Source organism: Limulus polyphemus, unplaced genomic scaffold, assembly GCF_000517525.1.
Source record: "Limulus polyphemus unplaced genomic scaffold, Limulus_polyphemus-2.1.2 Scaffold5074, whole genome shotgun sequence".
Lineage (NCBI taxonomy): Eukaryota > Metazoa > Arthropoda > Merostomata > Xiphosura > Limulidae > Limulus > Limulus polyphemus.
In genome coordinates, this window is record NW_013670684.1 from 44,956 (window position 1) to 69,903 (window position 24,948).

General features: G+C 32.2%; 1 protein-coding gene across 1 annotated transcript in view; it reads right to left on the reverse strand.

Moving 5' to 3' along the window:
• The window catches only part of LOC106472089 (major facilitator superfamily domain-containing protein 1-like), a 40,397-nt gene extending 16,198 nt beyond the window's left edge, over window positions 1-24,199 (reverse strand). The window contains exons 1-9 of the mRNA XM_013932719.2: window positions 24,154-24,199; window positions 16,901-17,001; window positions 16,276-16,397; window positions 12,407-12,462; window positions 9,350-9,493; window positions 9,072-9,230; window positions 8,587-8,702; window positions 6,759-6,859; window positions 4,142-4,250 (exon numbers count right to left, since the gene is read on the reverse strand). Coding sequence (XP_013788173.1) covers window positions 4,142-4,250; window positions 6,759-6,859; window positions 8,587-8,702; window positions 9,072-9,230; window positions 9,350-9,493; window positions 12,407-12,462; window positions 16,276-16,397; window positions 16,901-17,001; window positions 24,154-24,181 — 936 coding nt within the window. The 5' untranslated portion in view covers window positions 24,182-24,199. The remainder of the gene's footprint in view (window positions 1-4,141; window positions 4,251-6,758; window positions 6,860-8,586; window positions 8,703-9,071; window positions 9,231-9,349; window positions 9,494-12,406; window positions 12,463-16,275; window positions 16,398-16,900; window positions 17,002-24,153) is intronic.
• Between the last annotated feature and the right edge of the window lie 749 nt (window positions 24,200-24,948).

Consider the following 24,948-nt stretch of genomic DNA (forward strand, 5'->3'; position numbering starts at 1 on the left):
TTTGAATATTTTAATTACTTTATATGTAGATGGCAAGTCTTAAACAAAAATATTGTTTTGTGTAGAATTTTTTTAACAAATAATTTCCATGTGACTAGCCCTTAGCTAGTGACTTATTCCCGTCACAAACCCAAATGGGCTAGTAGCTTAATAAAAGGATTAATATAGAGGAATTAACATGATATATATATATAACATGAAATACTGAAATAACACATCAACTTCATTTCCAATTAAAGCAGATTTAATGATCATTGTGATTAGGTTTGTGAGAATTAAAGACCACTCAAGTAATGTACCAAATCACCCACAACTTCAGGTTGTTCTGAAATTATATTTACTGGGTAACTAAAGTGATTAATAATTGGCATGCAACTATCACCAGTAGTTTTTACCCCTGGTCAACTGGTGCTTTGCTGACACTGAGCTCAATTAACAAATCCTTGGATTATTTTAATAACAATCAAAATCATATTCTGACCCAGCACATTTGGACGTAAGTAAAACAGGAAGACAACCAAATCTTTTTTGTATCATTCAATGTATAAAATTAAAAATGCATTGGCTGTAGAGAATGTGATTTTTGGTGGTAACTATATCAAAAGTAGTAACATATTCAATAACAAATAACTATGCAACTACTGGAAATATTTTATTGCCTTTTCTATATTGACCTATAGTAAAGTTTAGTGCATCTATTGTGGATATGCTTTTTGGACTTTAATACATGAGACTAGTGTATTGAAGTGTTACCATATAAGCAATTACGCTGATGATAATACCGAAAACTTATTTGGTGCTCTCATTACAGACAGAGATTATTTAATTTTTAATGCTGTCATTAGGGAAGGGAGGAATAATGTAGTACTTATCAACTTGGGATTGGAAACCAGAATATCTATAGGAATAAAGTGTGTGTAATATGCTTTACTTGTCATTAATTTGATTCATGAATTGTTTCAATACAACACCCTTCTCTACTTATAATTAAATGTAATTTTTTCCACTCATATTACAAAAAAATAGTACTAGATATTTTTGACATTTATTACATGTCACATGATCTGACACTCACCTATCCACTTTAGCATAGAGACAAAATTCAAGTTAAGGAAGAAGAACACACAAGACAAGTCAAAGAAAATCATTTTAAAATTAGCAGTGCAAAAGGAGACAGATGAACAGTTGCATATGCATAACAAATGTAACAACCATATCAAAGAAAGAGTACAATGTCAGGTTGAGAAAATCTCTAGCTTCATAATTTTTGTTAGACTATTTATAAAAATATGCAGCACTTCATGATTTTAACGTTAACCCTTTAACAACTCTACTTACTTTTGAAGTAGGTTACATAACTCTCATGAAATTTCTTTACAAAAATGAAACTACTGGATGAAATTGTGTGAAATTTGACAAGGATCTTCCTAAAAGCATGTAGTATCAGAAAAATAAAATATTTAATTTTAGTTTTTTCTACTATTTCAACTAAAATTTTTTCATTTAATGTAGTTATTTGCTCTCAGACTCTGAATAGTTCACCTGCAAGGTAATGTTCATGTTAAGTATAAAAATACTAATTTTTATCTTGAAGTTTTCATATCTCACTTGCATAATCTCTAGAACCTTCTAAATTAATATCAATATTTATATTTTATTTTCCATTTTCTCTACCATATCACTAATTCTCACTATTATCATCAACGTACAGTGCAATGAAATACTTAAGATTAAGAAATAGAAATATAAACATACCTTTTATCTCTTCTTTGAATAATCTTAAAACATTTGCTTCGGGTCATGTGCATAATTTCACATCTTTACCTTTTCACTTATTGTGTATTTTTAAGTTTTATTTTCCTTTCCCATTCTTTATCTTTGAGTATTTATGTTGACATATCAACAGGTGCCCACAGGAGATATAACATTATTATCGGTAGAGACGGTTTAGCTTTCAGCAAAATTTATTTGCAGTCTCTCAGTTCTTGCTAAACTGGGTAACACTTGTTGAGCGAGGCAAAGCATTGAATACATTTTTAAAAACCATTAAACCTATCAATCATGGATTTTAAAATACGTAATGCATAATTAACTAAAATATAAAAGTAAAACCTAAATGCAATTTAACTGTCTACCAAACTAATATGTATAAGGCAAGAAAAAATAGCCAAGCACTAGGGACACCACTGTCAACTATGGACTAAGCTTCATTTAAACTTCCTTTGTAAAATGCAAAGATTGCCTAACTTTCCTGCCCTCATTGCAACATATAGCATGAAATTTGCTCTTTATATTGGTTATAAGCATGCCATTCAAGTTAAAACTGTCGTTTAGCTACACAGCTTCTACTTTAAAAGTAGGAATGGCTCATCTTGACCTGAGGAATGTTTACAAAGGTTTCCTCTGAAACAAGCTCTTTAAATGTACTCAAATTACTGGTAAACAACCTACGTACATGTACTTTGATCATCTACATTACACACATTAGTTTCTTCTTTATATCAGCTCTAAAGTTCAGATTTTTAACCATGAGCACATCATGTGACAACAAAATTGAAGTTTTAATTATTGTTTTAGAGGTTTCTTTTGAAATAAAGGAATAAAACTTAGATAATATAAAACTTTGAATTATAACATACTTGATAATAATAATTTCATTAAAATACATTGATAGTAAAGTGGTTTAATTAAATTTTGAACATAATTGAGTAACATGCACAGAAAGGGGTTGAAAAATGGCATCATCATAGGGTTAAAAAGATAAATTAGCAGGGGTGTAAAACGGGCTACATATATTTGTTTTCAGGCGACTCTTACAACACACATGATAAATGTTCTTTTAACATGGGCATTAACTGGTAGCTTACTTTTTAATGATTAACAATTAGAATCACATTCAAAATAAAATTATTTTGATTAATAACTATAATGACACTTCATTTAAGTTTTATAGGATTTATGCATCACACAATTAATGTCAGAAGAACAGTAAAGGCCAGTAGTGTTTCTAAAATGATACCAAGAACTTGCATCTTGGAAAGTGCAGTATTCTTAGCATAGTACATACATATTCAGCATTTAAAAGACTCACCCAAATTGTAAACATGTGACAACAATCTCCAAAGTAGACAGTTTAGTTCAACATGTGACTTATATTTAGCTAAATACTTTAATATCTGTATTTTTCTATTATTCTTTTTTATACATCTTCTATCACACACATAAACTAATTTAATTACTGAAATTTTGAAAAAGTTATATTTGAACATATTCTATTAAGTTTTATCTCATATCTGCTATACATATTCAAAAATCTCAATCTTTTTAAATGAATAATAAAATTTCTGCATGATTTTATTTCATGATGTTTGTTTGTTGTTAAGCACAAAGCTACACAATTGGCAATCTGTGCTGTGCCACCATGGGTATTGAAACCCAGTTTTTAGCATTGTAATTATTCAGACTTATCGCTGAGCCACTGAGAAGCATTTTATGATGTTATTCTTTTGTATATAATTTGGCTAAAATAACTATGACACACCAATATTTCATACATATAAAATTTATTTATCCACATTTCCAAATAGAGTGCCATTAGCAATAAAGAGTTTAAAATACAGCTCATTTTTTAAAATGATTTCTTTCCATGTAATTCCTTATATTATTCAATTCAGAGTCATTCCTGTCAGGGTATGCTTTATCAATGTTAGTGATTTGTGATAAATAATTTTGATTCTTTTCAATTTTGAACAATCTGTCTTAATATTTTTTAGGTCAGTGTTAGTCCTCTGAGGCTATTTCTACTGTAATAAGTGCTTTTAATTTTTCAATGATAAACCTTTCAGAGTTGTTCCAAATCTTTTTTTTTTTGGTCTTGGTTCATCCATTGCCAGTCAAAATGAATTTGTCCCTTCTTCTTTCTGAACAAGTACAGTAGTGTAATACTTCATCAAACATTTTTCAGCCCTATTTCTTTCCATGCCATTACATTCTGCATTATGATGTCTTTTCTTACTGAATATAATGCTATGTATTTTATTGTCTTTACTTATCCTATTTTCTAAAAAAATTATAATTCCTAAATATTTACTCAGTAATCCCTAAATCTTTACTTATTATATTGTGAAAAACCTCCACTTACTATAATTCCTCCAAGAAATGGTGACATAATCATCGATACATCATACACTGCTCCTGCCACATAGGATGCTGATTTGGGGTCATACCCATATTTGTCTTGAATAAACTTGCTGTAACAAATAGAGCACAAATCATTTGTAATAATATTAGGTGGAACTTGCAATATATTAAAGACCTTTAGAAAAAGTGAAATTTCCCTTTTCAACAATCACATTTTTTCCTATTGTGACATAACAAATGCCATTTAATATAACAAACCTAATATATTTATAATGAAACTTCCAAAATGATTTCTGTATCATCATTTGACTATCTTGAGCATTATATGAAAAACAAAAACCAGCCTTTCATAACTGTTTTATCAAAAAAGAATGTAGCATTTTAATTTTTATGTAATTCCTGAAAAATATACCAAAAAGCAAGTTTCTTATATCTTGAAGTGTTTTCAATTTAAATGTAAAAAACAAAACAATAAACTGTTAAATAATTCAAGGACTTGAGACTTGATTTTCAGTGTTTTAATATTTTCTAGTAGGAATATTTCTTCATCAAAATTCATACAAACAAAATAAGTTTAGATTTAAATTATTTATTTACTATGGTTATAATTATGAAAATAAAAGGAAACTATTATAAACAATTTTTCACTGGATCTACCATAATATCATTAGGCAGAAACATACATATACTTAAAAACTAATAAGTAGAAAGTAATAAGGGACTTGCATGACCACCATGTTGAATTTTAGCATTCATGGTGCATACTGGGAATTGCAGTTCACAGCTTGGGAATCTACCATCACTGAATGTAGTGGAGTACAAAAAACAAATTAGTAAATCAGTGTAAACAAATTGGTTTTACATGTGTACCATACTATATAAGTTGTTTGTTCATACATTTGGTCATAAAGTTTAACACACACATTTGGAAGGAATGATCTAAAATCTAGATGGTTAAAGTTCCTACACAGTTTCCTTTTGCCAAATCTCAAAAAGTACAAAAGCTCCAAGATCACAACAAACACCTGTTGCACATCTGACAGATTTGCTTATGGAATATGTTAACCATAATAAATCACCTAACAACAATTAAGAGAATTTTACATGGTTACCCCACTATCAGACTACAGATATCTACAACATCCGTTGATCCTTATAAACGTAATTCCAAAAAATATTTCACTATTTTGCAGATGCATGACCTTATTAACTCACTAGAAGAGAAGCTGAAAACAATGCAGCAAAAGGTTTTTGAAAACTTTAATAAAATTAATGAGCAGTGGAAGTATATCAGTAAAAAACAATGAAATTGTTACATTTAAAAGGAAACTTAATATCTCAAGAACAAGAGACAATTAAACAAAGACGAATTTTGACTTTTAAAAAAATTACACCTAAAATCAAATTTTATACAAGCCTTCTGTTTTATCAGGGTTTTTAAATATTGTTTGACTAAAGAGAGGATTACCTATCACATAAAATATGTATACTTATAGTTTAATATGTGTATAGTGAAAAATGTATAATTGGAGTGTGCATTTTTCCCAGATTATTATATATATATTATTCACACACAGTAGTAGCATTTGTTAAAAGCTTTCACACATAAAGTTAAAATGAATATTTTTTTTACATTGGAAAAAAAAAAAAGAAAAGAGAATTGACTTAAATGTAGGGCTTCCTTCACTAAAAGGTATATGTGTGTTCTTCATGGTGTTTGTACATATGCTAGAGTTTTTACAAGGAAATATAACTTATAGTTTAAAACCAGCACTGCTACTGAATTAAGAATTATTTAAGAATTATTTTGTGGACCAGCAGATGTATAGTTAGTAGTCATAAGATCATCTGTTTCAAACAACAATACCTTATCACAAGGATTATGTTAAACTGTAGAGACCATTTCATTGAGACACCTTCCATGAAAAAAAAAATTCTTAAAAAAAAGTTTCAAACAGCTAAAAAGATAGCTGGCATCACTCCTATTAGACTTGTATTTTTGGCATCAAACTTTGCTGAGAACTACAATTTCCAGAGTGTAACATACAGAAAAAAATGAACACATACTAACTTGAACATGGTTGCAGTTATTAAAAAAAACAAATTAGATCAGTACTTGTCCACTAAACAGAAAGAGAATAATAGTTAGATATTCACTAATGTCTGCATTATATTTTTTAATTTCAATTTATCTTGTTCATATGTTAATATCTGACCTTTATCAGTGCTCATCCAGTGATGATTTATCGTGACATACTCATAAATAAGTGAGGGTTAGCACATGTTTTTTAACAAATCATTCAACTCTCTCCCAGTATGCCCAGTGCAAAAATAATCCCAGTGAAAACATTCCATTAAATATTCAGTGGCTATCAATTTAATGAGAATATTTTCAGAAATCATGAAACGTACATTTACACCAGGTTTAACTATATATATTACGAAAGTTTAATACAGAAATTCTTTCACTCAATGTTGATTTATTAACATGATTTTTTTTAACTTCTCAATTATAAAATTGAAAAAAGAAAGAAAAAACACTGGAAAATCTCAAATGTTTTTATAAGTGGTTATGTTTTGTACGAAATTCTTCTTTGCAAGGCAGTATGACACCTCACCTTGCATCAGCAACAAAGGGAAAAACCCCATTGTAGAAAAACATGATTGTGATGGCCAGGAGCCAGTAGGAAAGTGAGAAGAATCGAATGTCTGTTATATGCTGAAATACAAACATTATACAGTCAGTTTGTGTATAATTATATATTTTGTAATGAACTTCATCATGAGTAAGATTCTTAACCAAACATAAGTAAAAAAAGACACAATGAAACATTCAGTCAAAGAACTGAAATGCCTAGAGAAACATGAGAAAAAAACCAGGTTCAACATTTATAGGGATATTGAAGTATAAATCACTGATGTCAACAGTTGTAAGCCACTGGTTCTACTGCAGTTAATGAAACCGACAGCACAGACCATATCCTGAAATATTAATAAATGAACAAGCTTCTGATCTTCCTTTAGAAAAAGCTTAGACAGAGGAGAGTATACTTGAAAGGCATTGTTAATGGACTGTATCTGCCTAGAAAGTATTTTGGATAATGCTTCAAGCTGTTAGTGCAAATTTTCATCAAGTGATATTGCTTAGGTTGGTCAGATTTTATCAGGTAGGAGTGCAGCTATAATTGAGAGCTTCATGAGTTGGAACAAAAGTACAACAAAGTAGGATTTAGAATGACAAGAACATGGCCATAAGGAAGAGATCCAGTGAGGATGTATTCCAACATCATCATAGTCAATCTGGAGTTCAAGCTGTGTTGACACAGTGTTTATGGTCTTGTGACAGGGAATGGGTCCAAAGTTCATTGAAATCCAAGGCTTGAACACAGTTAAGAAATGGTTGATAAGTCTCAATGTAAAAATATTCCTAGTTTTCCAGTCTCTACTATTTGTAGTTGGTTCCAGTAGATGATATGACTGATGTTTTAATTGTGCTCAGCTAAGGTGGATTTTTCCATTAAAGAAGACTGCTGGCATTTTGACACTCTCTGACTTGTTTAATAGTTCAACCTGTTATTCCTATGTGGTCTTTTTTTCACAATAATATTGTATTTTGTAGATAGTGTTGATCAGTTTAAATCTCCACTTGCTAGGTGTTTTATTTCTGTTTAAGAATGTTTTTTAATGTCTTACTGGATTTGAAATAGACTTTGATGTTGAACTTTTCAAAAATTCTTTTAAGTTTATAGCTTATGTTTAGGATAAAAGGCAGAACTGCAATTTTCTGGGGTTGAATCTATGTATATTGAAATGAATGATCTTTTCTCTTGTGTGATTGGAATAAAACTGATGGGGCAACCATATTTATGAAGGACTTTGTTCAAGTGGACTGGAGCTTTCTCCTATGGCCATGCTATTTTCATTTCCAATTCTACTTTTATTTCCAACTCACACAGTTCATGAATACAGCAGCACTCCTACTTGATAAAGTCTGAACAACCTAAACGATTTGACCTTAGAACACAGATATATGGCATCAGAAAAGAAAAAGAGAGATGACACCAAAAATTTCCAAAATGTTTTTAGGACCACTCAAACATTAAATATAACCATTACATGTTATAGGTGGATTTAAAGAAAAAGATGATGATTCAATTCAAAGACATTTTATGAACATCATAAAAATGCTATCTTAACATTCAACTTTTATGTATGCGAGTCAAAACTCTCTTGTCAAGAACTCCTACAAAGCTCATATTTTACATATTACTACAAATGGACTTCATTATTTAGAAGCAAAAAGTTTATAATAAAAATCATTTTACTCCATACAAATTCTAACCCACTGTAGTATTTAAGCATCAATCACAACAATCTATTATTTAAACTTACTCAAAAAAATATATATATTTATAAATAACCAATATAATGTGATTTACAACTTACCAATTTTTTTGATTCAAGTGCCAAAACTGAACTTCGCCCTAGCTGATTAATTCCCATTATGTCTAAAAAACTTACAGCAATTCCAGAGAAAAATCCAATAGCACATAACATAGCTCCTAAAAACAAGATAATAATACACAATTTTACAACTGTTCAAGAAAGCAACTTTTGTTAAGAAAATTGTTATGATTAGTAAATATATTCCAACCAATGATATCAATACACATAAAGATAATTTTAGGCAACAAGAAATTAAAAACTATGAAACTACCTATCCTGAAAGCAACAATGATCAAATATTCATAGGTTGAGGAAAATACCTTCCTAGCTAATTTTTACTAATAGACTGTTAGATAAGTTTAAGTCAGAAAATAAAACCTCATATTAGAGTGCTTTACTGAGAAAAACTTCTATTTAAGCAAATCTCAAAATAAATGTGTTGGTGTACAGTATTTAACCTGCAAATTAATAAAATATATAGATACCTATCCAGAGAGTCCATGAAAGACCATACTCAGCATACATGTTTCCTGTGGTGAAGAAATTCAGCACACTCCCTAGTCTTGAAAATGCCAGGGTAATGCCAAATGCCAAAGCAAGTTCCTTTCCTTTGAACCAGAAGGCTGTAATACGGTTCTGGACAACTGAAAAACAAAATTCTAGCTAAAAAACAAATTACATTTTTTTCCTGAAGCTTGTAATATTAAAATAATTGTTTCTAGCTGAAGCTAAGAAATTTTGAAGCTGGATAAGTAGTTCTTACTTGTGAGGGAGCCATTTCCTGCACCAAACAAAAGTCGACCAAGCAACATGATAGGCAGTAAAACTGATGTCCCAGGAAACATCGCTCCCAGGGCAAATATTGATGATCCCAGCACACAAAAGGATGAGAAGAGAAATATTCCCACTAAAAAAATAATAATGTCAAGTGAAATATTTAAAAGATAATTTAAAAAAATTTAACATAAATGTTTATGTATATATGACCTCTACTGTAAAATAGCATCATATTTTTTAAATAGACAGTGAATGCATAAAACAAAGTATACAAGGTGACAGCAGGTACTCCTTCATCAGTACATCCATAAAATAATCTAATTATCAACACACAAAAATATAAACTAGTATACTCTAAACAAATACAATTGTAGCAGATTTTTGTTAGCTAAAAATAAGTCTTAATCTTGTTTGTAAAGCCTAAACAAATAACAGGTTACCATTACTAAACACATTAGACCAAAAGTCAAAAATTTTTTCTATGTTTATTTTTTCCTAGCGATTAGACTGGTTCTTTAGCTCTCTTCTGTCTGATTTCTGTCAAATATTTCTAAAAACAGTTTGTTTTGAATTTTGCACAAAGTTACTTGAGTGCTCTCTGCACTAGCCATCCCTAATTTAGCACTGATAGACTAGAGGGATTAGAGCTACTCAACACCACCCACCACTAACTCTTGGGCTACTCTTTTATTAAATAGTGGGATGGACTGTCACATTATACCACCTCAATAGCCATAAAAATGAACATGTTTGGTGACGGAGAATCAAAACTGTGGTCCTCAGATTGTGAGTCGAGCACCCAAACAACCAGGACTTGCCAGGCTATTTCACTGATAAAAACCATTTTGATCATTTGTAGCAAACTGGTGAATTTATAATTCATTAAATAGCTGTTCAGTAAAAGTGGACTGAAAAATAGTTAAGCACTATAATAATATGTTGGCAAAGGTATTTAATATAGATATTAATTATTAGAACTTGGCACTTAAACTGATTGGCATCACATAAGTATTACTGATTAACTTAAAATAAGTTTAAACCAATTAATGTAAAAAATAATCGAACATTGCCATCATGATTCCTTATTATTGCTATTTTTTATTTATTCAAGTTTCAAGGGTATAGTGCTCTTCTGAGGATCTTTACAGACGTAATTACATTGTCAAATAATAAATTACACCACACAAGTTTATTTTTTTAAAGTTTGTTCAGTTTATGGCTGGAATGGCCTGGTGATTAGGGTGTTTGTCTCATGAACCAAGTTCACCTTTTCAGCCATGGGGTTGGGAGGGGGGGGGGCACTACATTTGTTCTTGAGTTATGGCAAAGGTACTAAAGCTATCTACCACCTTCTAGTTGGTAACCATTGTAAACTCTTTACCAATAAATAGGACTGACTGTCACATTACATCAACTTTGTAGTAGCTTCACCATAACTCAAACATATTTGTTCACTTTCACAACATCCATACAAGCTGAACTCACATGCAACACAATAGCTGTTGTTTTTGTTTACCTTTTTTGACTAAACAACAACATACTTTAACTTAATATACTACTTACTTACTACAAGCTACAATGTTACCTGAGATAAAACTGCTTTAACCCTCTTGGAACAGGTAGGTCAAAGTATGCATGAAATTAACGAGATTCCCAATGTCCCTATCTACTATCTAGCGAAACCACAGCCAAGGGAACGGACTTGGAAAAATCAAAAGTTGTAGTATGACTAATATTATGGTTACCTAAGTGGTTATGATTTAGGTAAATGCTTGGAGTGATTTCATTGTCATGAAATTATATTTTATCTGTCACATACTGTGGCAAACATCTTTACTAAATTTATCATAGGTTATCTAAGAACAGTTATTTTTAATGAAGAATTAGCTTTTAGTTTTAGTATAGTAGTACTGCAAACATTTGTAGGATGAAACCTACAGAACAGTATTACTCATATTTTCAGCTTGTTACAGGTTTTGTACTAAGTTGCATATACAATACATTTTCATGTACAACAGTTTAGAATTAAAAATGTAACTTAATCTTAGATTGCTATACCTGGAAACATCAACCATATTAAATGAAGAGTAATTTTAATAAGTCTTTAAAAAACCAAAACAAGTTAAAAATAGAAATAAAGCCTCCTGCAAAAGTAATAAATTAGTTCAGTGCAATCAAATTAATGAGCACCCAATAAATCAATTAGGAAATTCCACTAACTGCCCAGCTCTAGTAATTATACTAAAACAAGAGTAATCAGAGTGAATGCATACTTTCGCCCGCTGCCCCTTTTTGAGATTGCATGCATTTATATTGGATAATGTCAAATTTCACCTTCGAAAACTCAGAAAATCCTCAGATCCAGAATTACCAACGATCTAGATAATTTTTTGTACTGTGTTGAGGAGTCTCAATCTTAATGTGCTCATGAACTTTAGTACAAATCTGATCACACTTTACAGAGTTATTAACCCAAAACCATGAAAATTTCCTATCTCCTCATTATAAAAAAAATGCTTCAAAGTAATCCAGAATCCAAATCTGTACCAAATTTAGAGAAGACTGTTCCATACCACCTTCCCATCTTGTGTAAAATGTTCGTGTAAATCAGTCTATTAGCTTTCAAGATATGCACGTGGAAACACAGACAGACAGACAGAAAGATGCACACACACGGATGCCATTGCAATACCCTGACCTTCCCTCTGAGGATGAGGGTAATTAACTAAACAAAACAAATTTTTACTTTGATTGTGAAATTTCTTTAATAAAAATATACTGGATTAAGTAATTATAAGGCATTCCTTTTTTGAAAATTCCTAGTTCTGACAGCAATTTCATCAAAAAATCAAAATTACCAAACATCAATTTTATTCTTGATGATTTTATTATTGTTGAAAACTGGTGAAGAATACTGAGTTTTTAATCTAATTTGCAAATACTTTGGTAATTAAAACTGGACTGGTGAGGTCTTGAATTATAAAACTTACAAAATCCTCTATTCTCTACAGACAGAGAATAAACTATTAATGAAGTAACTTACATCTATTTCCCAATTTATCCACGAGAAATCCTGCTGCAATCACAACAATAGCATTCCTAGATCAAGAAATTAGCTTTAGTTTAGTTTTTTTATTTATATATTAAAAAACTACTACAAGGTTTTAAAATTCTGTATTTCCATAAAAATCATTAAAAATATCTCTAAGTGCAAAAAAAAAGTTATTAGGAATAGGAGTCTACTTCATACTTCCTAGTCAATGCAGTGTTGTCATGACATTCCAATGGATGAGATGCATAAACAAGACAAACATTTACAAACATTTTTAACTTGCATGTATGTTTAAAGCTGTGTTCACTAATACAGCATCATGATCCATGGTTCAATTGTACTGAAGTCTTTACTGCTATAAAACAAATCTTACACTAACACACTACTTTTTTAATTATCAGTCCTAATTTTCTATTAACCATTTCATTGTGTTGGGACATATGGCACGATACCTATTTGTGATCTAACGATACATTGAAATATGATATACGGCAATATTTTATAAATTCATACAATACATGACACAGGGCTTATTTATAGCTACACAACATTAAAGGTGTAAAAGCATGTTTCAATTTTTAGTCTACTACAGCTATTCATCTGCAACTCCTGAAATAAAAGTCTGATGTCCGTAATATTATGGTTACACGTGTGTATCCCAGAATGCAATGTATATGTTGTGTAGCATGCACTGGCAAGCAGCAACCATTAGTGAAAATTAAGAATCTGAAATTCATAGCCCTTTGATGCTTTATAGATCACCCATGTGGAAATATTTTAGGCTTGACAAAACTTAGTACCAATAACACTCAGTGCAGGCTGTGCATAAAAACCGTCAAATATCCAGGGGGAATAAAATGAAGATGTTGATGCATATATGCTGGCATCATACAATTTGCAAAGAGTGTACAGAAAACTGGTGAAAGGAACTGTCATACTTTGTACTTAATGAAAATTAACATTTTCCAACACAAATAAGTGGCAAATTACAAGACTAAAAAAATGTACATAATGTCAACATATTGCACAACAAAACTTGATTTATTAAAAAAAAAAGAGAGGCGCAGCTCCCAAAAACAACTACATATTTTCGTGATGCATTACGCCATTTTTTGATAAATCTCTTGGGGGGGGGGGGCTATGCCTCTTTTTTTGGTAAATCAAATTTTGTTTGTGAATTTGTATCTTTTTTGTGCACACTTACCATCTAACTTAGTTAAGTGTTATATTCTTTACTGCTTAAAATTATTTTTATGCTATATAAACTGAGATGAGGGCAAAGTTATGTGTCTTGACATGTATCATACTATGCCTTTTGTACTGCAATATGTATTGTATTGTGTGCCCAATGAATCGTCTAACCACCCATAAAATCAGTGGCATAAATAAACTTTCTTTTCCTACATCCTTATACTCATTACTTTATCTTGGTTATGCATATCAGAGTAATCCCAAAGTTTTCTGATGTATGTATGTTGTGTACATCATATAAGAAAGATGTGTGACTACTGCATATCTTCTGTAGGATAACATGCTTTCACAACAACTCTGGGATAAGTTCTGCAGCTTTTCTGACACTCACTGCTTTCATTTCTTAAGGATGATAGAAAAAGAAGCCTTTGTACAACTTAAGGAAATTGTTACTCCTTTAAAAAGCTATAAAGAAGTTTTTTACCAGCATATGAACCATGCAAACTTATTATTTGTTAAAATAACTCTGTAATTTTCTATAAAGTATGTTTATTGGCCTTAATTGTCCTATAAATTCAATATTTCAATTGTTCTATTCATATTTCTGAATAAAACTCAAGAAATATGGTAAAACAAAAGAAAAAAAAGTACTGAAAATAAATGCAACTTTATCCTTCCAGCAGTATGTCTGTTCCAAACTCTTAGTAACTAAACATTCAACATATCTTAGTTTGCAAAATTAGCTGAACTATGATTACAAAGTTACATGTAAAAAGGTATAGCACAATTATTTTGTGCATTCATATTCTTTATGGTACTTTATGATGACTTCGGTACAGTGTCACTCTGTAAATAATACAATATTCAGGTTCAGCTTCTTTCACAAACAGCAGGTTAGAAGTGAGCACGTGTGGTAGTTTGAGCTGTTTAAAGGTACTTTACTAGCAAGTGCTAAAGGGTTATGCCTTTAGTAGCTCAGTTGGTAGAACACTCTTTGGTAAGCAAGTTCTTGGGTTCAATATTGAGCTGAGGAAATCACTACAGATAAACTGGCACCACCATCCCACAACACTGAGACAAGGACTGAGGACAGGCCTTGTTCATAGGAGATGGGGTTATGGTAATTTGAGTTGTTAAAAAAGTGCCTTACCAGCAAGCATTAGTAGGTTAGCCCTTCAGCTCAGTTGGTAGAGCAAGTGTCTGGTATGTGAAAGGTCTCAAGTTCAATACCGAACTGAGGAAATTACCATACATGTATTTCATACATAACTATGAAGAAGTAAAAATGCACAGATTTACATTGACAGATTACTGGAACCACAGAAAGTATTATATATCTTTGTCAAATCAGTACAATAGACAGGTGTCTGACATACTGACTTGAAGCCAGTGATCCATAGTTTTCTGCGACATTTGATAATCTTGTAGGTTTTGGGGAGGAGACAGGGATCCAATATCCATAGTCTCCTATCCAGGTGAGTCATGATCAGACATATTATATGGACCACTTCTATTCAATGGTTGAATATGGATTCACTATAGTCATCATTATCATTACAATCATAGGCAAAGCTCTATGACAATCTCAGTTATGGCCTCTATCTCAAACACAAAACCTTGACCTTTGCTTCTGCCACCATTGCTTGTTTTAACCCCTGTTGTTAGTCTAATACCTCTTCCCATTTAAAGAATCATGACCAATGCTAGAGTCAAACTCACATTTTTTCACCTCTTGGTTGAAAACACTATCTTCTTTTTCACTTTCATCAGAGTTTGTAATATCTGGATATTAAGAATCTTCTTTCTTTTGCTTCTCTAACAAGGATATCCCTTACTTCTGGACCTGTATATCACTTTTTAGACATTATAAACTTGAAAAAACAAAAAGCTGGGATCATCTATACTTTCACTTGTATGAGTCTTAACCCAGATGTTTGAATACTAGATGCCTGTAAAGTGTGCACTGCATGTGTGTGTGTGTGTTTATATATATATATATATATATCAAGATGAATAAACTGTATAAATGAATACAGCAGACCTAAAAATGTTTGAGTGCTAATAACATACATGAATATGATGTTACAAACAAAGAAGTCTGCATGACATAATAAATACCTGTTTATTGGCTATGAAACTATGTAGTAAAAATCACAACATTATAATAAAATTACCAAAAAAAAAATTTGCACAGGAATAAGCACTGCTGCCACTGTAAATAGGTTAATGTTGTTGATACTGTAAAATAGGAAATACCAAATGTTTGACATAAACAGGTAACAAGTTTTTTAAACAACCTTATCAAAAAACTGTTTGCAAAAATTCATAATTTTGAAAATAATTATTTGCCCTAGAGTTGAATGAAAAAATGGGTCAATCTTATGGCTAATCTAAAACCATAAAAGAAAAATAAATCATTATAAAATTCAGAACTTCATGTTATATATACACACAAAATACTGTTAATTATTCCATAGCATATGTTTATTCCAGTTATCTATTTTAGTTATTTTTCTAAGTACTACTATTTAGCAATGATAAAACATATCATACAGCTTCTTAGCACATCCTCAGTTATACATAATCAGCTATAAACACAGAATGTATGGTACAGTCTGGGAATTGAATAAAAGACTGAAAGAAGTCAAGTGCATTCCTATTCTACTTACGTCCATGCATAGATAGCATAGAGTAAATTGTACTCGTCTGGGTTCATCCCTAGACAGTCTACACAACAGGTAGTATTGGTACTATTCACTTCTGTCTTGTTGTCTTTCTCACAGGTGAAATTCTGTAACATATTTATTTGGTGTGGCTTAATTAAAGATATTAAAATGTCACAAAACATCAAATTTCAGAAACAAATTACTTTTTAAACCTAAATAAAAATTACTAAGTGTGCTCAGAAGTCATACATTAAAAAGTTTCCTTTTCAAAAAATTTGATTATTGTTAAGCACTGAACACTATACTGACTTTTAAGGTATGCAAAAAAACATTTGATTTTATAAGCTAAGTTCCTGGAAAATAGCTGTAAAGCAGTGTCACTAAAACAGACAAAATACTGTACAAAACATTTGAATTTCATTTAATTCATCTATATATTAGGTAAAAATAGAAGTTTCTCCAATACTTTGTATCTTTTTATCATTAACTCCCAGACAATTAATCATCATATTATGCTAAGTAACTGAACTATAAATGTGCTAGACAATACTTTCACATACAGTCAGTTCTTATCTGAATAATATATATGGTAATGAGTTAATAATTTGTCAAGCTTCATAGACCTTACCCCTTGAAACTGTGACTGGAGAACACTGGGCATATCAAAACAAAAGTAGGATCCAAATGTCAATAAGCAGTTGAAGAAGAGTATGATGAACCTAAAGTATGCTTCACAGAACAAATATGCATTTTAATTATTGAATACACTTATGAATTAAAATATATATTATTTACACAATCTGGTAACATGCATTACAAAGATTGAATTTTAAAACAATTTAATAGTTTAAATTCATTGTGTAACAAACAAAAGTGACAATATAATCTAAACCACAGACTTTTCAACACTTTACTGTCTTTATGTTAATATGTCATTAGAAATGGCTTAATATACATATACGAAATCTAAAATAAATATGATGATTATGAGTTAAGAAGTGACAATGCAGTAGACATAAATACACAGTAAGGAGCATGTGGACCCATCAATAAATGTTAAATGGGAGATCTGTATGTGATGTTGAAAAAACCTAAAACATTAGGATAGAGGGAAGAGACAAACGAGCCCCAAGTGTCACAGGAATTGGCAGAATTTGAACATATTCAACTGGGGACCTGCACATAAGCAGTCAGTGAACCAATATGCACAGTATGGTTAGGGCATGGACAGGCCATCTGGTGTATGCTCACCTTGACTCTACTGGACAGACTCTGGTTGCAGAAGTAGGGCACTTGAGCTGTTTGAGAGGTAACCTGTACTACACGGACAGTGTTACTACTGCCCTACTTTACACACTATTTTCCTAAGCCCAACCGGGAATTCTTCCAAATGTTTAGGATAAGTGGCAAAGGTTTCCCATGCTCCACTTGAAATGCAGAGGGAATTTGCATTCATTGTCCATGATTGGGAATCTCTTCTCGAGAATTTGTCATAGTGGTGAGACCATTCCATTACCACATACTCATTTGAACTATCTGGACTGTATTATTCCATGGAATTGTGCTGTCTCCAGTAAAAGACCTTTCTGGCAAGTGGACCAATGGGGATCTGGATAATTCTCTGGGTCTCCTCAATTCCAAGCAAAATTCCACTGTGCACACCCCAAAAGAATGAGTGGTTTCAGGAAAGCCACAGTCCTCAAAAGCAAAAGACTTTCTCATGCATGATTAAAAGTAGAAGCACAAGTCTTGTGACCAAGCACTCCATAGTCTGCAGGCAAAGAGGTGAAGGCCAAGACAAGAGTTGAAGAAAATGCCCAGATGTGGGCATGAGAAAGGACTTGAAAATCTTGACAAGCCATCCCAATTGAGCAGCCTCCTACAGAAAAGGGAGGTGGGAGAAGAAGATACCTCTTGAGAATGGGCCAAGAGAAGCCAATTGTCTATGTAGAAATGGAATCTCTGCCCCAGGCCTAGAATGCAGTGAGTGAGGACTTCATGATTTGATTGAATACAATAGAGGCCCACACTATGCCAAAAAAAAAGATCACAGAATTGTAAGACTTGAATTTGATGGATGAAAGTTATAAAACATCTGGAGACAGGGCAATTGGGATGTGTAGGAAAATGTCCAACATGTCAATCTTGATCATCCAGAATGGGTGAAAAAGACCACCAAAGAGGAAAGAAATTGTCCATTTGGAACCATGAAACAATCAAAAATCAGTTGAGAGATGACAGATCAATTACTGAATGCCAGTCCCCAGTTTTCTTGGGAAGCACAAAAATGAGAGTAAAACCTGGAGAATGTGAGTATACCCTCTCAATGGCATTTTTAACAAAAAAATCCAAAACAACATCCTCAAGATGCTGAAGATGAACAGGGTCATAAGAGGAGAAAAGAAAGTGGGAAAGGAAGAGAGGGGCGGAGAAGTGAAGTGGAGAGAAAAAGAGGACTAATGACAGGATGCTTCAGCCAAGGTCTCCAGTGAATGAAGAACACCAATGAAGACATCTGGTCAAAGAAAGAGAGTCCAAAAAAGATGACACAGATAAGAAGTAAGTAGGTGTACATTAGTGAGGAGTGCATTCTAACCGAGCAAGTCACAACAGCAGAGGAGCCAAGTAAGAGGGACAGTGAAGAAGTGGTAAAGGTGAGGGTGGTAACAAGAAGGGAATGAATCTCCCCAGAAAACCCCTCTGAAGCATGATGAAGCACCTCAGACATAAGGTGTAAGAAGAGAAGTAATGTAGGATAGTAAGAAAAGGATGAAACTGTAAAAATTAGGTACCACAAAGGAAAACAGAGGACAAGAAGTCCACTTCCCAAACAGACAGAGATCACAATGACTTGGAATCTAGAAAAGTAAAAAAAGAATAGCTGTAAGCCACAATAAAAAGAATCAAGAAGGCAAGGAGAACAAAGCACATGGATACAGGTGTGAAGTTGTGCAAGAAAAGAATCAGCATGAACCCTAATATCAGCCAACGAGAGAAATACCAAATAACCCCAAGTATTAGTTTCATGGAGCAAATAATGGGAAGAATCATAAGACACACCCAAAAGAGAAAGAAAGATACCTGAGAGATCATATCTTGAAATAGAATGGAAAGTTCAGGATTTGTCCTCAACCAGCAAGGATGTACCCAAAGCAAAACCAGGTGGAGAGAACAGTCGATCAAATTCCTCTTCCTCTTGGTCATTCTCAAACTGCAGAGAAGGGGTATCACAGGACAGGAGGAGAAGGCCCATTATGCATGATGGGTCCTACAACACACTGTAAAATGGCTGTAACTTCCTAAACAGTTAATGAGCCACCACAAGCCATAATAGAAACAGGTCCTGTGTTTGTACCATCATCACTTTCATAGGGCAAAATAGAAGGAAGGTTCATACCTGAGAAACCATATTGTGAAATAGGATGGAAAGTTGAGGACTTGTCCTTGATCAGTAAGGCAGTTGCACCCAAAGCAAAACCGGGTAAAGAGAACAATCAATCAACTTTGTCTTCCTCTTGGTCATTCTCAAATTGAAGAGGTGTCAGCCAAAAGGAAGGAAGAAGGAGGCCCAGTAGGCATGAGAGATCCCACAACATGCTGTACAATGGCTGTAACATTCCAAACAATTAACAAGCCTTCAGAAATCTTAGTAAAAGTAGATCCTGTGTTTGTAACTTCATCACTGTTATAGGACAAAGCAGAAGTCACTGTCACTTGAGAATTTATAAATAATGCAATACTTTTGAAACAAAAGCCAATGTTAAATGAAAACTAGAGTTTTGATTACCATTTCTAAATCTTAGTAAGTTGAATGTATATGAGAAAAATTAACTCCTTTCAATGTAATGCTGAGGAAAAGAATGAAGTTATATTGAGTGCCAATGCTTTGGGGAAGTTACTGCGACATGGAGGTTGTGTCACCCTCCTATTAGTGGAAGGCTATTGTCACATGATAACAAAATGCACCAGCACAGTTCATATTAAAAACATAAGTTTAGAAGGGAATTAGCTCAAGGCTAGTGGCTTGCAAATCTCTTAGGCAGATGCATGAGGAATATAGCTGTTCTGTGTGAAGAGGTGATGTATCATCTCAGCAAATCAAATTTTCCACATATGTGATATTTAACGTGTGACTACTATTCAAATATTGTGAAACGGTTTCTGTTAACTAGAAAAAAATAACCTAACACTGCTTGAATGCTGTCTGACAAATGTTTAAGAACTATCTTCAAATTCCTGGCTAACAAATGAACCTTCAAACACAGCCTTACATGATCTTTAAGTTCTGAGTGGAGTGAATCACTGAAGCTTTTATCTGCAGGAACTGCTACACTGATTTTGTCAAAAAATATATCCTCAGATAAGTTTCCCAACACTACTTCCAAGGCACTTTCCTCAAAACATTAACAACCAAAGTTTTTTCCAGTTTCCCTCTCTTACAGAATGTGTGTGTGTGAGAGAGAGATATAGCAATATAACCTTCATAATGACAATGTAATAAGGATAGAAATTTGTGAATTAGCATTTTACTGATTCAAAATGATAGCTTTTAGCTCACTTTGCACTGGAATATTGTTGTGTATATAATATAATGACTAATTTTATACTACGATAATCTTATTCTCCACTGCCTCTTTCAAGTGACAGTACTGGCCAGGTAAGAAAAATTACTGACAGACATATTAAAATTTTCTTAGTTGCACCAAGTTTTCTGGGTTGAATGGTAAAGGGGAAACAAAAAAATAATTTAATTTAGGCCTAGAAAATTATTATGTTGTAAACAAGTTATAAATCCTTTATCTTCATCTATTCCTCAGTCATGCAATTGTTTTTATACTTTAAAGAAAGTTTATATACTATTAGAGGACATAAGGTAACAGTCATTCTGTTTTTATTTATATTGCTCTTCCTACCATCTTTTTTGGATTGCTGGTCCTTCTTCATAAACATCTTCAGAAAATGAATGTTATGTTAGTGATCATATGGCAAAACACGAATTGTTTCCTGTCATGTTATGCTTTACTGTTTTTATCAGCATCAGGGCATCAACAACCAAATATCGAAGCTATTGAATTCTCTTGTGTTATTTCCTAGAAGTTCATTCTTCCATTAACCTGACAAGAGTTTTTATGTTATACACTCCTGTTGCCTTAAAATGTCTCTTGATTTTATCATATTATAAATTTTTGTTAGATGCCACCTATATGCTATTGTAATGACTACAAAAAACATCCTTGGCACTAATGCAAATATTTATTTTTGCTACACCTTGTATTTGCAACACAGAAGTTATCTGCTCCTTCTTTAACAAGATGGCTTAGCTCCTTGTACAAAACAGTTATGAACTCAATGAGGAAGATCATTGCCAAAGCAGGGTGTCTATAGAACTAGGAAGATCAAAATGCATGAATATGTATGCCTTTTGTAGTTAAAATTGTATGATTCTGTACAATCTTTGTTGGTAAAATTGAGCAACTTAAATTGCATATGATTTGCAAGTGGTTGTATATTTGTGCTACTTTTTTTGGGTGACCACAAAATTGAATAAAATGCAACAAATACTGATCAAACCATAAATTTAATTTTTTTTTGTTACCACTACCAAAAGGCCTGTTGAAATTAGAGCTGAAATATGCTACATGATAGATATGTGAACTAAGACATAACAAATAACTTGAAAGAATAAATTTTAGCTTTCTTTTGTAAAGCAATTTTTGTGCAATATTTCAGCTCTAATTCTGAATGGGGATTGGACATAAATCAAATTAAATACAACTTTATTTCTTCTTTTCACCCCTACCAGTTGAAATATGCTACATGACACATATATGATCCAGGATATTTAAGGATATTTGTCAACCGTAAAGCAGTTTGTTTTGTAAATTTTCAGCTATAGCTTTGGATGGGGATTGGCCATGAATACAAAGATGACTCTGTAAGTCATGATTTGATGATCAAATGGGTGAACATTCCATATTTTATGTAATCTGTAGCTAAAATGCCTGACTTCACATGACTTTTTTGTATGATCGTATGGCCTTCTAGACACCCTGCAAAGACTTACTCTCATCAGTTATAGCAGTGTTTCCCAAATTATTTTAGTCTGAGGCTCCCTTGATGTGAATAAAAGTCTGAGGCCCCCCCAGCCTATAACTTTGGCATGGTGATTGAAAAACAGTGCCACAGTAAAAACAATAACATCTCCTTTTGACATACTGTATCATTTAATTAATTCCATATTTTTTTTTCAGCTTATTGCTCACTTAGAATTCAAATTAATTCAGAATCTTTGTTTTTGGACCATTTTTTTGGCAGCTCCCAGATAAAGCTTCACAGCCCCCACTTTGGGAAACACTGAGCTATAGCATCTAGCTGCTGCTTTGTGTATGTATTCATTATAGAATTGGACAATTAACTCAACTGCCTATAAGCATCTTTTAGTGCCATATAAATTATCAATTAATCTAAATTACAATTTAATCAATTAATGTCATGAAAATAATCAACTAATCAAAATTAGTGTTTCTAATTGTTACTATTTTTGATTATTCCAACTATCCATGTAATTCAAATATTGCAATTATGATTTCTCATTACAATTGTTTTCAATTAACTCAAGTTTGTTCAGCTTTGGGTTGATCTGGTGATTAGGTAGTTGTCTTAGGAGTCAAAAGTTCGATTCCCATTACCATCAAACATCCTCACCCTTTTAGACACAGGAAGTGTTATACTATTCCTTGTTTTTGAGTTATGGCAAAACTGATTAGGCTGTCTGCCAGCATCTCTAATTATGGGCTACAGACCAGAGGGAAAGTAACCGCCTAGCAACACCTAACACCAACTCTTAGACAACTTTAGTGTTAAATAAAGTGTACATTTACTGTTTTTTTATTTTTACATTTTGTTTATAATTTATAATTAGCACAACTGTATACTTTAGTGTTAGATAAACTACAAATTAACTTTTTCTATATTATGTTTTACATTTATAGCAAAACACTTCTTACTCTCCTGAATTTGTGTTCCAGTGGAAGTTGTCGCAGGCAATAGCACACCTTAAACCCACATTTTTAATAAACAACAGCAAAATCAATAAATTAATACAGCATCCAAACTTGCAAGTATCATTTTATTTAGGGTAAGAAAACAAAAACACAACATTTTCTTCTACATTGTACTTTATAGCCTAGAGAATATTGTAAAAACAAACTCTTTGATCAATTATGTACAGACTATGTACGTGTGTGAGTAACAACAATATAGCCTTCATAATGTACTATGACAAACATGAAAGTAATATGGATAGGAATGTGTGAATCAGCATTTTGCTGATTCAAAATAATAAATTTCAGTTTAAACTGTACCTAATACTAACACTCTCACTAGTCACAGTTATGTGTAATATTTTTGATTTATAATCAATGTCATGAAATAATATTTCCTTTCATGAACAAATATTCGTAGTTTTCGTACATTTGGGGAAAATTTGTAAACGGAAACACTAGGATAGTATTAATAGTCTTTGCAGATTGTTTTTAATGTTATTGTTAAGCTTACTCTTTCAAGTGTTTGAACTTAAGCGTTTCTTAATATGAGACGCTTTTATGTACAAAAGTTTATAAGGAAAGATATATGTACTTTAAAAGTTCAATAACATTTCATGGGTGTGTGGAAATACTTTGACCTGGTACTTGAACTTCAAGTTGAACTGTCACTTAACTCCTCAAGTCTTTGGAAGTTTAGTTTACAAACCTAATTCCCACATTTTGTTTTCTTAAATTGTTTCACTAGTACAAAAGAAAGCGTAAAATATGATGATGAGTCAATGATTTTACACAGTATAAATAACGCACTTTTCCCAAATCAAATAATACAACAAACCTTTATCTGCACTTAAGATCGACGCCATTTTTGCTAGAGAATACAAAATCGCCCTCTATTCAAACAATCTTCATTCCAAATCTGATCGTTATTTGGTTTGAGTAAATGTTTATCGTAGGTTTGTTGATAACAATGGCAAATATAATATAATAATGATTTATCTGAATTACTAATAACAGAGCTTATGCGAATGAATTAGTTATATATATATATATATATATTCCATTTTAATAGCTAGAGCTTTAGTTAGTGTACAAATATAACTTTGGGATAAAGTTCAAAATTATACTGCTGGATTATTACTAAGTAATAATAGTTTAAATTTAGAACACCTGATTTGGTATTACACCGAGCGTTCTTTAGAATTAGATATTAGAAGACTGCACCATACAATGCATATCTTGAAGTTGGATATGGAGATATCATTGTTGACGTAATTAGCTATCCTCATTATGCTGCTCATACCTCGAAACCCTGTAAATCCAGGTTGTTCGCTTTCCCTGGGCATATTGTTACGTCTCCGTTTGTTAATTGATTTTCCGTAAATTCGTTCCGACGAAACTTTAGCGACACAAGTCTTTTCTTAAATAAAACTGGTTTATTCTTTCCGAATGTAACTTTACGATACACTTAATTTCAACAATCGCGCTAAAACAAACGTTAACTTTAACAATACACTCTGACTGCAAATCAATTACTCACTGTCTACACACATATTGTCACGTCACGCTGTGACCATCTTATATATACCAGCATACCCCCAATTTAGTAAATGCTAGGGCATTCACGAAGAAA